The sequence below is a fragment of the Mirounga leonina genome, unplaced genomic scaffold (genome assembly GCF_011800145.1).
Source record: "Mirounga leonina isolate KUSES-001 unplaced genomic scaffold, KU_Mleo_1.0 Mir_115, whole genome shotgun sequence".
Taxonomy (NCBI): Eukaryota; Metazoa; Chordata; class Mammalia; order Carnivora; family Phocidae; genus Mirounga; species Mirounga leonina.
This window is the reverse complement of record NW_023270268.1, coordinates 76,548,297-76,562,534: the sequence shown is the minus strand read 5'-3', so window position 1 is coordinate 76,562,534 and position 14,238 is coordinate 76,548,297. Positions and strand designations below refer to the sequence as shown.

Here is a 14,238-nt window from a genome sequence, read left to right as displayed (position 1 = left end):
GCTGAAACATTACAACACTGGGGTTGTTAACCTGCTTGTTTGCATTCAGGAAGCACGTGGGAGCACAGAGCACATTTCCAGGTGATTGCACAATGTTGTATAACAAATCAGAACAGAAACTATTAAAGGAGGAAAAAAACACCAATCGCCTGTTATTCCCTTTCCCAAATGACTTTCCCAAAGCCCTTTATGAAGGTCACTACATGGGACAACAATGTGACAATGAGTACAATGTACAGATATCTTTTAATCATTTCTTTGCAAGATACCTAGCTGCAGAAAAGCAGGCTGCTACCAATCACGTTGCACGCCTGGGGAGCCCATGCATAGGGACATAGTGCATGCCGGGAGTCCCACACCAGGACGCTGGTGCAACTAAAAGTAAAATATGGGCATCCTCTCTGGTCTCTGGTCAAGTCAGCCTCTCTCCACTCAATTGTATTGGTTCTAGAAAGGAAAATGCTCCCCAGGGTGGAGGAGACAGGAGACAAGCATAAGAAGAGATGTGTTGAGTGAAGTCCTGTGTCCCCCATCCTTGCATCTTGTTTCTGGTGTGGTGGATTTGGGTGTCTACTCACCAAACCTAAGGAACCTTTCTGATAAACCCCAAGATCTGATTCCAACTCCTCCTGCACTGTGCGCTGTTAGACATCTCCTCTCTCTTCCAGTTTCACCTTCTGCTTCTTTGTGGGCCCCTCCTTTTTCCCAGCCTAACAACCAACTTACCCACATCTCTTTTAGCCTTAGTTTTTTTTTCTTTCCCCTATAACCTCCCCCCCACCCCCGGCTCAGATACACACACACACACACACACACACATGCACACGAATCTACCTTCTGCCATCACTATGTACCTGCAACTGCTTCCAGTAAGTCAGGTAGCAAGCCCAAAGCTTTATTAGCCTACGTCTAAATGCTTGAGCCCTGACTTGGGAAGAAGGGAAAAGAAAGAGTATTTGATTGTGGAGAAAGAGTCCTCTTGGACCAAAACTGAATAAAGAGAAGTTACTTGAGACTAGAGCACCCCTGGCCTGGGGGGCAAGATATGAGAAGAACGATGTCTCTGGGTGTCCTGAAGCAGAGAACACCTCTGCCCTGCTTTCTGGGCATGTAGCCTGGAAGGCAGCAAGATCTCAGGGAGAATAGTCCAGGGCAGATATGTTCACTAGCAGTCTTGCAGAGACTCTTATACCTTCAGGTTGATACAGAGGTAGCTGATAAACTAAACCCAAAGAGGGAGGTGTACAGGGTAGTAAGTATCCCTCAGCAGGAGGGAACCTAGTGGACCAAAGATGAAGACTCAGACCTCCTTCTCATACCCACCACCCAAACACCTTGGCACCACATGAAATTCTATAACTGTGGCACAACTTTGTGTGGGGAGTAGCAGGGTGAAGGAACTCAAAGAAGGACGGAGGTTAAGTCTTCTATTAACCGACTAGGATGGCAGCCTGAAATGGAAATTAATTTGTTCTGAAAATAAAGTGATATTTCTTGTGCACCTGAATTTATGGTCATGATTTGTACCTGCAACGTTCTTTGCAATTCATTGCCCAAGCCTTGATTGCATCATAATTGAATTTAGAACTTATTTCTTTCCAAAGGGAAATTTAGAGGACTAGAAATAACAAGTAGGGGGGAATTTGAATTTTAGATTTGAAGAATAATCCCTTGACTGATAAAACATACCTTCTTGGTATGCCCAACTACAGCGTAAGTACTCAGTGAGGAAAGACACTAGAATTAAAGGAGTTAAGTCCAGGAAAGAAAGAGGATCAGAGATTTGCTGCAAGGATTTAGTGGTCAGTGACTGACTTGTAGCACTGACATCTTTCCTCTCCTTTCCATTTGTCTCTCTCTTCTCATGCCATCTTCTCCCCCACCCACATTTGCCCTACCCTGAATATGAAAGTAAGATAAAAATACATGAATTTTGTATTCATTATTGGTCATATTTTATTTATGGTTTAAGTCAGAATATTAATTTTACCCCATCGAGGAAATCAGATTTTATTTTGGAAGCAAGTATGCAAAAAACTTCAAGACATGTGAAAACTCACTCTTAAATGTCCCTGGGCATGATTCAGAAACTGATTGAGGGAAGGGCTGAATTTCTGGCTTTAGAGGATTGTTGTCGCCTGGCAATGAGAAGCTGGGAAAATTGGCTTCGGGAAAAGGAAGAACTTCACCTTCCTTTAGTGGAGGGAGCTGGTAAACATATCCGATTTGTCTCCGGTGGAAGGGAAAGGGTCTTTTACCTGGACCTCTTACTTTTGAGTGCCTAGATGGTGGGCCATGTCCCCGGCGACCCTGGCTATGGGGTGGTGAGTCACAAGGCCCATGGTCAAGGAAATCGTGGCCATGGGGATGGTGTCCGTGGGGATGGTGTCCACGGGGATGATGCCTATGGGGATGGTGGCCATGGGGATGGTGGCCATGGGGATGGTGGCCATGGTGATGATGCCCATGAGGAGGGGGCCCGTGAGAAGGGGGCCCGTGAGGAGGGGGTTCTTGAGGAGGGGGTCCATGACGAGGGGATCCATGATGAGGGGGTCTATGGGGGTGGTGCTCACTGGAACTATGATTATGAGGGTGTCCATGGGTCCCACTGGTGCCAAAATGGGGGTGATGACATCTTGACCCTGGAGGGGGCAATACAGGAGGAGCTCCTGCCTGAAATGGTGGTCTGTCTTCTAGAAGAGGTGGGCATTCAAATTTATGTGGTTTGTGGGGATGATGGTGATCTCTAAATTCATCAGGCTTAAATGGAGGCTTGCCAGCAAGAGAATGCCCATGCCTACCAGAGCGGTGGGGATGGCCAAAATGGTGTGGTACACCACTGATGTTTCTACATTCCTGGTAAAGGATACAGAAAAGTGAGTATTATTATATAACACAAAAGAAGTTAGATGTGCAACTCAATTTAGACCAATGGCTTCCAGACTTTTGGATTCTACAAATCAATTTTAAAAATAGGATAGCGAAAAAGGGCTCTCAAACTTTTACTCAGCCAAATTGACATTTAAAATGCAAACAGTGGGGCGCCTGGGTGGCTCAGTCAGTTAAGCGTCTGGTCATTGTTTCGGCTCATGTCACGATCTCAGGGTTGTGAGATTAAGCCCTGCATCAGTCTCCACACTCAGCAGGGCATCTGTTTAGTATTCTCTCTCTTCCTCTCCTTCTGCACTTGCCCTGCTTGCGTGTGCTCTCTCTTTAAATAAATAAATCTTAAAAAATAAAATTAAATACAAAAACTATCATCTGCCACCATCATTATTTCACAATCGGAACACTATTTTGATAATACAAGAGTCAGAAAGATATCTCAGAGTAAAGCGTGGTTCTTTAGATGCAATAAATGTTGTATTATGAAAAACTTTACTTATCCCTACTTTTCTCATTTCAACATAAAATGGTAAAATTAAATTGTAGAATGGTACTTATCTGTAGACCAACATTTGGAAAACTAGTGCCTTATAATTTATATCTTCAACAGAGTTCTGAGGCTTTATGGTATAATCATCTCTTACTCCTAAAGGATGAGCACTTCATCTCTTCACTCTCCTTCTTGTTCAGATTTTAATTAAAAAAAAAAAATCTGTGGAGCCATGTTCATGGTGATAAACCTGCCTTGCCCCTCCCCGTCTTTGTTTTATGGTTTGGCACATAGACATTTGGATTATTTTCAGTTTTTGCTGACATGAAAAATACTGTGATGAATATCTTGGTACAGAACAAAGCTTTCTGGGACAGATGTGAAATATTGCTTTGTGCCTTATTTTATGTACCTTTATATAATGTGTTTGAGGTTAATTCATTCCCCTTAGGTTCTATGCTTAATAATAAAAGTTAGGAATTGAGTCTCAGGACTGGAGCCTTGGCTACAAGGACCATTTTCAAATTCATTAAAGGTTGATTGAATCAGTTGATTTTACTTTACAAATCTTACGTCTCCCCACTTGGAAATTTTTTATACTTTTTGTATCATATCAGCAATTGCACCCCGTTCGTTCCCCAGGGGCCTCTTCTCTCTGTATTTCTTTTCAGCCTCCTCTCATCTCTCTGCCTCTCTATCTCCCCACCACCCCCAGAGCTATAAGAACAAAATACACTATGTGTATGAAAATATCTCTTAGTCTGGCACTGCTCATAACAAAGACTACTTAAGCAACCCACCTCAAAATTGAAGACTTCACAGTTTATGGCAATGTCTTCTGGGGTTTCCAAGTCAGAGACTCCTACATCATAGGACAAATCTGCTCTGCAGAATCCAAAGACCTATAAAGAAGAGAGAAGCCTGTTAGTGTGTGTATGTATGGGTGTGTGTGTGTGTGTGTGTGTGTGTGTAGGTGGTATGAATGTGCACAGCTAGAGTTGTAAACTTTTATACATTTGGGAAAGAAGATGAGCTTTAGAAAAATCAGGGTAATATTGTCAAATATCTCTGCTAGTTATTTAACGATCTTTCCCAGCCAATACTTAGAGAAAGTGCAGTTTCCAAAGTGATTCACTTCAAGTTGCTGTGGTTCTCTTCCATGAGGGGTCACCACCAGGGGTCACTCCATGGGGGGTCATGAGAAATACCACATCACTGACACCTTGCCTTTCGTCCAACCCTTCTGCATGGAAGACCCAAGTTTCCTGTGCCTAGAGAGAATGAAGAGTGGTGCAGAAGAGGGATTTGTACAACTTGACCCAGACCCTTGAAGGGAAGTGCTGGAAGGGAGGGAACCGGTATGAAAATGGGTTTGCTGGACCCTGTCAAAGTGACTTAGGGCCCTACCTCAAGTACAGGGGATATGACTGGCTGGCATCCCTATGCGGCAGAGGCTCCTACACCCAGCTGTCAAAGGCAGACTAGGACAAGAAGACAATGCTTTTCCAGAAGCAACAGTTAAGCGCTGAGATTCCGAGAACAGCTTTGGAGTCAGACAGAGCTCTGTGAATTCTGCCTTCACCATTTACTAGTTGTGTGAGTTTAGGCAAGTTACAGGAAATTTCTAATTACCTTCGGGTTGTGGGAGGGCTTAGTTAAATGAGATAATGCTGCAAGAACACTCAGCACTGAGACTCCTTCTCCAGCTGCCCTGTGTCTGCACTGGGTTGTTAAGGATTTGTTGAAGAAGGGAGGGGGACAGGGAGGTAGCTTTTCTGGTGGCCACTAAGCAGGGTTCTAGAACTGCTTCAGGTAGGAACAATGACCAGCCAGAAAAGGAACTAATGAATGCTTCCTCTCTTCTGGCTCTCGAGAATGTGTTGTTATCCTGAACTTGAAATCAGAAGGCCACTGTTAAAATCCGATGTCGTAACACTTTCTAGTTGAGTGCCCTTAGGCAAGTGGTTAAACTTCTGGGCCCTTCTGTCCCATGGAAATGGGGGTAGACATTTGCTTCTCCTCAGCACGGTTGTCACAAGGATCCAACAAGGCAAGAATATACGTGGAGATGTTTTGTAAACTCTAAGTCACCCTACAAAGACTGAGTTTTATTAATAAAATCTTTCTACAGATACATGAGTATCAATTAATAAGTGATTAGGGGGAAAATCCTACTGGACTAAGCATTAGGAGAACCGGATTCTAATCTCAGCTTGGTTATGAACATGGGGCAAAACGCTCTGCTGATCCTCAGTTACTCCATATTTGTCACATGGGGTCACCGTGAAGAGTAAATGAGATGTAGTGAACAAAGGCACCATGGTGTAGGCTCTTAACGCAAGCCAGTTGTTAGTTTTAGCGAAGTCTTTAACCCTAGTGGGTTCAAAAAAATCTCAGTGTTAAGTTTAGGTATTTATTGTGCCTATTACAAAATCGTACTCTTATGATTCATTTAACTTCCCTGTGCCTTGGTTTCTCCATCTCTAAGAGAGATAAAACTAGTATCTTCCTCACAGGGTGGTGGTGGGGTTAATAATGTATGTGTACAGCACTTGGAAGGGTGCCTGCCACATGGGGGGCGGTCTCTAAACGTTACCTGGTATTTCAGAGACGTTTATTATACTCACATAAGGGTGCCTGGGAAAATGGCGTCTCCTGGAGCAGTTCCTCACAGAGAAGTCCACATAGTAGTTGGTTCTTTCCTCTCCTCTCTAGAACAAATTGGATCAAAGTAGTTTCAGGCACATAAAAAGTTAAAAAAAGAAAAAGGCAGTAGATACCTACTACCCAGTAGACTGTAAAGCACCACGGGGATTCAAAAGCACCAATATGTGCCCTTTTTCTTATGGCCGCTGCCTTTTAAAAATTCATCACATAAGTGATAAGGTAAATACTATTTCATTAAAAAGGTCAAATAATATAGACGTAACCAAGCACAGTGTGAAAACTCACCCTTCCTGCACCCGATCTCTTCTTCCCAGAGGTACCACTACCACGTATCTGATGTGTTTATCCTAACCTTTCCCTAAATATGTTGCCCATATACACACATATCTAATTTACATAAATGGGCTCAGAGTCTAAGTATCATTCTCTAACCTGCTTTTCCCCTTAGGAACTCTTCCCCGTGCATATTCTCTCTAGTAATTGTGCCGTATTCATTCCATGACTTGTACACACCGTAATTTAACTTGGCATTTTCAAAATGCAAGATAGATATCAAAGAGCTGCTTTATAAGACCCCTCTGGGTGGGAGGCACTTGGGCCACTGGCCTGGAAGGCAGGGGAGCTGTCTTGCCCCAGCCACACCACTGGGTGTGCCGAGACGGTTTCTCTGTCACTCAGTTTCCCATCATCGTACAAGGAGGTTAGGATGGGATGATTTTTAATGACTCACAAAACCCTAATATGCTCTTCTGTCTTTCCCTCTTTCCTGTCTGAGTTTTCCCTCCTCTTCAGTAGGTATTTCGACTCCCCACAACTCCAAAAAATAAAAAACTGCAGGAAAACAGTTTCTTTGGTATCTCTTGCCTTTCTATTGAGGCTGCAAGAGGGCCCTCAGGTAGAAAGGAGCTGGACATGTGAGGCCGGGGGAGAGGGCCAGTGCCACTGAGTCTGGACCTGCCAGGTTGGAGCTGGGCCCTCAGACGCTAGCTGACATGAGTAGAGACTCACCCATCTGACAACTCTTTCCAAGTGGTCCACTCTGAAAGAGGCAAAATCTCCATTCTCTTGTTGGTACTTCTCAAGGGCTTTGTCGGCTAGTTTTCTGTAAAGCTCAGGCTCTTCTAAGAAGTCGAAGAGTAGGGGGCTGTCTTTGGTACTGGCCAGTGCCGAAGAGACTGGAGAAAGAAGATGGAAATTTTGCAGTACCAGTTTGGAAACAGCAATGTCAATGCCTGGACTTAATATACATAAGCACGGTGGCAAGAGTAACCAGAGCTTCCATTTTACAGGTGGGCAAATTGAGGGTTGGAGAAGCTAAGTGATTTGTTTGAGATCAAATCGGCCAGTCAGCAGTAGAGCTAAACTTAAACCCAGATCCTTCTGATGCTTAAGTCTCTGTTGTGACCCCATTGAGACACCCCTCCCGTCACTCACAAAGTGTTAATTATTCACTAAACTCCTCCTGTCTCTCCAAGGAGGGAGGGGCATCATTAACAGAGTTTTGCCCAGAGAGAGAAGATACAGGTCAACCTTTCTTCAAGGTGACTTCTTGAAGGAGTTGCTTGGCTATTAAGTTGTCGTATACTGAATCATGTTGAAAATGGACAATTTTTAAAGGAATTCTGTGATAATTCTTTTGGAAAAAATAAAAAAAGCATGGCATTTAGAGTCAACACTGGTGAAATAGGATCATGTCTTTCACATTTTGGCTGTGTTCTCAAGGCCAAGGCATTGAACCTCTTGGATCCTTAGTTATTTTATCTCTAAAATAGAAAGTATCATAATCTTTACCTCATATGGTCTTATTGTAAGATGAAATGGGATAATCTGTGTAACCGCTTTGTGAACTCTACCGTAATACATAACTTTTAGATGTTGAAATCAATAATTGAGTGCTGAGTATTCTGCAAAGTGCACTACATAGAGCATCTTACTTAATTCTAAGAAGGATCCAGAAGGCTAATACTATTATTATCCTCATTTTACAAAGGAGGAAAGCTTAAAGAGGTTAAGTAACTTGCCCTCAAGACGATACAACTAATAAGTGAGGAAGCTGGGATTCAAACTCAAATCTGACCTCAGAGCCTACGTTCTCTACAATGACACAGTCCCGCCTCTCATAGATTTCTGTTCTTATATGTTGAATTTCTTTAAGAGAAGGCATACCAGTAACAGAAGAAAACCCTCTCCCTTTTCCTCTGAAGAGAGCAAATAATAATTGAGTCCATGAAGGCAGGGGCCATTTCTGATATGTACATCTTGGCATTATATGATGAATACCACAGTATTAATCTAGAATTAGCATTTTCACAGATGACCATACCAGAACTTGTGGTGCAGTTATAGTCATTCACTCTGAAATGCTGAGAGTCATTCAAACATTGTGTTGCTATTACCTTACACTGTCCGATCACCTGTAAGAGAAAAGGGTTCATGTCATTGCAAACTGCTTTCCTCAGGTTGAATGTAAGGGGACAAAAAGTGATGTCACCTACTCCTACTATCCATTGAGAATTCATCTTTGTTTTCTCTCACCAAATCCTCTTTCACCACCTCTATTTTCTTAGTCTGTTTCTGTGAGCTGGATGCTGTAGACATCCAAAACCCTCATGAGAACCAGGGAGAAATGGTTTAAACAGATCATGACCATATCCCAAACATTTTCAAGGGGAAAAAGTGCTGGAAGTCCTAGGTATGTCAACATCTTATTTTCTAGAAGTGAAATCTTATGTATATGCTTAGTCATCTCTGTGTTCTCTTCCTGTGCTGGAGAATCTGGCGTCTGAGTGCCCACGAGCAATGTGTAAAACAAGACCCTATTCCTCAAGATCACTGCAGTAAATCCCTTTGGCTATTCCTGCCTATGGGGCCGGTCTTTATAGGACACATTCACAAGTTCAGAGGTTCCTAGATCCCTAGAGTAGACCTTAGAAGTCCAGCTACTCTAAACCCCTCCTCTTATCTTACAGTGGAGGAGGCCAAAGTCTAGCAACTTCCGGTGATTTACCCAGGGGCTCACAGCTGGGCATGTTATCCCATGGAACCACAATCCCCACTGACTCGTCTTGAACCAGGATCCCAGGTATGGCTCTCAAGAGACTATTCCTCAAGGTCAACATAGTCTTCATGGGTCAAGAGGTAGACTCTGCTCTTCCTTTCTCATTGTGTTAGCACAGGCATGCGGCCACCCTGAGTAAGCAGAGTAGACAGAGGTCAGGAACGATAGAAGAAGGAGAATGGTACCTTGCTTACTTACTATATCAGATACACGTTTAGAAAGAGCGGGCTCACAGTCATCCCAGTGTTTCCCTGATAGGACTGAACAGTCGGATTCTTTCACATCCAAGACTAAGTAATAGACAGCCACAGATTCCTGAGGAATGCCAAAAGAGCAACAGGTGAATAGCATGTGGGAGCCCAGTGCTTTTTCAATAAAAGCAGTCTCTTTATTTCTGAAACAGAATTCCTGCTCCTCTCCAAATCATCACAGATGTCCTACCTTTGTGTCATTTGATCTACTTATTCTGAATAAAGAGCTTCAAAAAGTTACTTCCAAATGTTCTTTTTAACTGGTCATGATGTTGCTTCTGCCCACAAGCTTTAAAAAGCAACCACTAAATAGCAGTGTGGGTTTGGGTGGAGGTGTTGAAGGTGCAAGCCCAGAATCGTAAGTGATGACAGCTTCCAATCTGTATGTGCAGTTATGTCCTCTCACCCAACTCTATTCCTGAACTCGGATTGCTTGCCTTGATTTCAACTTGCCCAAAGCTGAAACCACTTTCTTCTCCTACAAACCAGCTCCCGCTCTCAAATTCCCTTGTCTTTTGTCGGAGGCATCATTAATTATTGATTGCTTTAGTCTCTGGCTTAGAATCGGGAGATCAACTTTGATTTTGTTCCTTTGCTTTTACTATCCAGGCGCCAGGCCCGCCATGGTCTTTCTTTGAAATGTCTCGTGTCTTTTCTTCATTCTCCCTGCTCTAATTCCCACTGCCTGGGGCTGGTCCTCATTTCCTCCCTCCTGAACCCATGAAATAGCTTCCTAGTTCATGTCACCTGCCTCCATCTCCCCAGGCACATTGTGCCCCTGCCTTACCCACCCACATACCCTCTTAGCACCGCTCGGAGGTAGCACTGTGCCAAGCCATCCCGTGCCCTACACATGTGGCAGAGAACCTGAAATGGGACTAACGGTCACTAATTGCTGGTTGAATCCTAAACTCCTGCAATCTGTCTTGCTCTCTGCAACATGTAGTGCCTCCGTGTCTAATACTTGTAACAAGTAGAAATTCCTCTGCGTGTCTTCTATGGTGCTCCATGGTCTGGCCTTCTTGATTTTGGTGGTTCCACCAAAGGGTAGGTTGTTTTGGGCGTGGGGCAGGGAGGGAAGCCTTCTTCCATAATCTCTATCAAGCCTTCAAATCTCCTCCAAACGAGCATATAATCTTATTATTAAGTGAAAGCAGTAGGCTCTCTTTGCTTCAAGATAAGCCTAGTTTCTCTTCCAACCTGATAGCTCCAAAGCCCACATAAAACTTCTGGAACCCCACCCCCACCCCTCTGCTTATGTGCAATTACTCCCTGGTACCCTCCTTCCTGATTCCCTACCCAAATCTTTCTCCCATCCAATTTTAATAGACCTCCTTTCCTTAGATTGCTTCAGCATCTATACCACTCACTTGGCTATGGGAATGTGTCCTATTTTATCCAGTTTGCCTGTGTGTGTCTGTGAGCCAATGATTCTTTCCTTGAGGCCCTGCCCACAGCTTACTCTAAGTCTTCTCTTACCGTACTTACCATTTGACTTGGCTCAGCATAACTGCTTCTAAGTACTTAGAGACTGACTCATAATGAAGGACATACAAATAGCAAATGTCAGTTTGAAGGAAAAAAGAACAGTGTAAATCAGCAGCAGAAACTGAACGGGAAACCCTAGCCAAGGCCACTCCATCCTGCATAGCAGTAAGCTTTGGGGCCAGAATCACTGCCCCCCCCCCCGCCCCCCTCCCCCGGCTCCTGGTCTCCCAGCTCGGCTCTAGCCCTGCCGATTCCTCACCGCTTTGTCCACATGGGCATCAGCGACCCGCAGCAACTGGAAAAGGTAGCCCTGCCTCCGTCCCTTATTGAGCTGGTCTAGCACTTTCCCAGCAAAGGGCTCAGTAGCGTCACAGTGTGAAGGACTCACAGCGCCGGAGTTCTGCATTGCAATTAAAGGGATGAGGAGCAGTGCGGCTCTGAAGGCGCTCATCTCGTTAAAATGTGAACACCAACGCTTGCTATAGTTTTATCACAGCAGAGAATTTTATAAAGGCTTTCTAAAACACATAAACAGGGACGCCTGGGTGGCTCAGATGGTTGGGCATCTGCCTTCGGCTCAGGTCATGATCCCAGGGTCCTGGGATCGAGCCTCACATGGGGCTCTGTGCTCAGCGGGGAGCCTGCTTCTCCCTCTCCCTCTGTCTGACTGTCTGCCTGCTTGTGATCTCTCTCTCTCTCTGTCAAATAAATAAAATCTTTAAAAAAAAAAATAAAACACAAACACACACACACAATTGATTAAACAAAGTCTTTATACATTTCTGTTGTATAATCAGGGAGTCACCTTGACCCCTGGTTAAAACATCTGTCAACATGCTGTAAATGATTAGTGGATCCCTGGGGACAGAAAGTCGAGACACGCCACTGGTGAGTGGGTAGACCCGTGATCTGCACAAAATCTGGATTTTTCTAGTAGTACCAAATTCAGAGAGTGTTTCTGACCATAAGCACTGCCTACATTGGTGTGTGGGGTGGGGTTAGAAGTAAAGCAGTTCTCCACCTGCCTGCCCGTCTCCACCGGAAATCTCCACCATCACTCCCGGCTTTGATTATGGCGCCCAACGTCCTCAGTAGAATGTTAACTGCATTGTTTAAGGGAGGTAACACGTTAAATGGTTAACACCAGAAAAGGAACTGAGTTCTGAATAAAATAGAAGGATTAAAAGGCTGTTACTTTGGAGTCAGATCTGAATTTCAAACTTGCCCTGTTCTCTTACTGTGTGATGCTGGGTAAGCTGTAAAAGTTCTCTGATTCTTAATTTTCTCATTTATAAAATGGAGATTCACAACTCTTGGCAGGATTGTGTGATACTTAAATAAGAAAACACATATAAAGTAACTAGTACAATTCTTGGCACAGATTCAGGTGTTGAATAAATGGTGCTATGTATTCTTGTTATCATTATCACTAGTGTATATGAGAAGAAGTTGGGGGCACCCCATGTCATTCCGGTTCTCGGTGGCCCCTAAAGTGTGCTAAAGAAAATTGGTTTATGTGGAAGAGAATTGTGGTGAGGGTAGGAGTCAAGTAATTTGATGCCCATCCCAGAAAAGGGGTTAGGAGGACTATACCTAGGAGGGGCTCAGCATGGGGGGCAGACCTGGGAGTAAGCTGGTACCCCACCCCCACCCTTCTCGAGAAACAATATACCTGTAGGCACTCTTCCCACCAGCAGTGGCCAGCATCAGAAAGGGCCAGAGGGAATCAGCCCAGGTTCCCTCCCATGACCAGTCCCTTGAACAACCGCTCCCCACTTCCTGCTCTCTCGGCAGTGAGTATTTCTAAAGGCCATGGCAGTGGTTCTCATACTACTGAGAATCACCTGACGGGCTTTTAAAGATCCTTATGTCTAGGCTTCTCCCCAGAGCAATTAAATCAGGATCTCTGGGGGTGGACCTGGGTATTGGTACTTTGAAAACTTCCAGGTGATTCCAATATACATTCACAGTTGAGAACCACTGGGCTCTAAACAGACCCTGAAGGGAGGGAAAGAATTGGAAGAGAAAAGGAAAGGGGAGGGGAAATGAAAAGCAGGCCTCACTCCCCAGAGTCACAGGTTGGCTTAGCAAGTGCTAAACATGGAAGACACACGTTTTGAATTGTGCTTGATATTGAACTTTTAGCATTAGCAACACTAGCTTTTGAACACCCAAATAGGACCTCTTCAGTGAAATTCAGAATGACAGGAATAGTGTGGAATCTGGCCAACGTGTTACTATGGGGCTCGAACCTGGGGTGGGGCAGGGAGAAAACTATAAATGAACATAGAAACTTACATGTTTTGATGAGCTGAGCTCCTTAATGAAGCCCTCTATTCTTGCTGTACTGGCCACACCCAATACAGAGTGCCTGTCGGGGGGGACCTAAATGCTGGTGGAGGGAAAGGCAGGGGATGGGAAGGCTCCCAGGATGAAGATAAGCTTTTTCTCCAGTTTTGCTGAGATTTAGGGGTGCTCATACAAGCCGTGCGTTCTCTTCCCCTTCCTTCATTGAACCTTCAAGGTCAATACAGTGCTAGTGATGCATTGTGTTTCTTGTTGGACTCTGAGTGAGACAGGGTCTAAGACTCGGCATGATGCCCCTACTTAATCGTTTTCCTTCCTATAGGAAGCAGCTAAGAGTAACAGTGTGTGAATATTGTCTGATGCTCTTAAATGCTGTCAAGGCCTATGTACCTCTTCTAAGAAACAGCTGCTGGGTTGGAGCACAATAGTTATACCTGCAAATTCCCTGTTGTACTAGCTTGCCAGGACTGCCATAAGAAAGTACCATAAACTTAGTGGCTGAAACGACAGAAATTAACTTCCTCACAGTCCTGGAGGCTGGAAGTCCAAGATCAAGTTGTCAGCAGGTTACTTTCTTCTGAGGCCTCTGTCCTTGGCCACCTTTTCTCTGTGCCCCACATGGTCTTACTTCTGTGCTCATCTGGGTCCATGGGCTCATCTGGGCCCATGTTGTATTAGGGCCCACACTAATGATTTCATTCTAACTAAATCACCTTTTTAAAGACATATCCAAATACAACCACATTCTGAGATACTGGAGGTTACGACTTCAGTATATGAATTGTGGGGAAACAATTCAACCCATAACACCTGTCAAATTTCAAAAGACATGTGTGTATATGTATATGCAGGTATTACATATATTTGTGTAAATATATGTACACAAACATATACATGTGTATACATATACATTATATACATATCTTATATACATTATATACCTGTACATTATATGTATATAATATACATTATATACATATCTATTATTTTTTAAGTGAAAAAAACTGGGGATGAATGTTATCAGGCTCTTAATTTCTACTCTGAGCAAAACTATTATAGGAGTCAGAAAGCTCCCCAACTTGGAGCAATGT

At 43.9% G+C, this 14,238-nt stretch overlaps 1 protein-coding gene across 1 annotated transcript; it reads right to left on the bottom strand.

Moving 5' to 3' along the window:
• Window positions 1–1,970: 1,970 nt before the first annotated feature.
• HRG (histidine rich glycoprotein) lies at window positions 1,971–11,291 on the bottom strand. Its single transcript, XM_034990104.1, has 7 exons — window positions 11,100–11,291; window positions 9,300–9,416; window positions 8,367–8,457; window positions 7,052–7,218; window positions 6,004–6,087; window positions 4,177–4,278; window positions 1,971–2,856 (listed from the first exon to the last, which is right to left on the bottom strand). The coding sequence occupies exons 1-7, from the start codon at window positions 11,289–11,291 to the stop codon at window positions 2,011–2,013; spliced, it is 1,599 nt and encodes a 532-aa protein (XP_034845995.1). The 3' UTR covers window positions 1,971–2,010.
• Between the last annotated feature and the right edge of the window lie 2,947 nt (window positions 11,292–14,238).

Excerpts from the sequence above, each read along its gene's own strand:
- HRG (XM_034990104.1), bottom strand. The coding sequence starts at position 11,291 with ATGAGCGCCTTCAGAGCCGCACTGCTCCTCATCCCTTTAATTGCAATG. Across the intron at positions 9,417-11,099 it reads ATGCCCATGTGGACAAAGCG|GAATCTGTGGCTGTCTATTA; the intron begins GTGAGGAATCGG and ends GGCATTCCTCAG. Across the intron at positions 6,088-7,051 it reads TGGAAAGAGTTGTCAGATGG|AGAGGAGAGGAAAGAACCAA; the intron begins GTGAGTCTCTAC and ends AATTTGTTCTAG.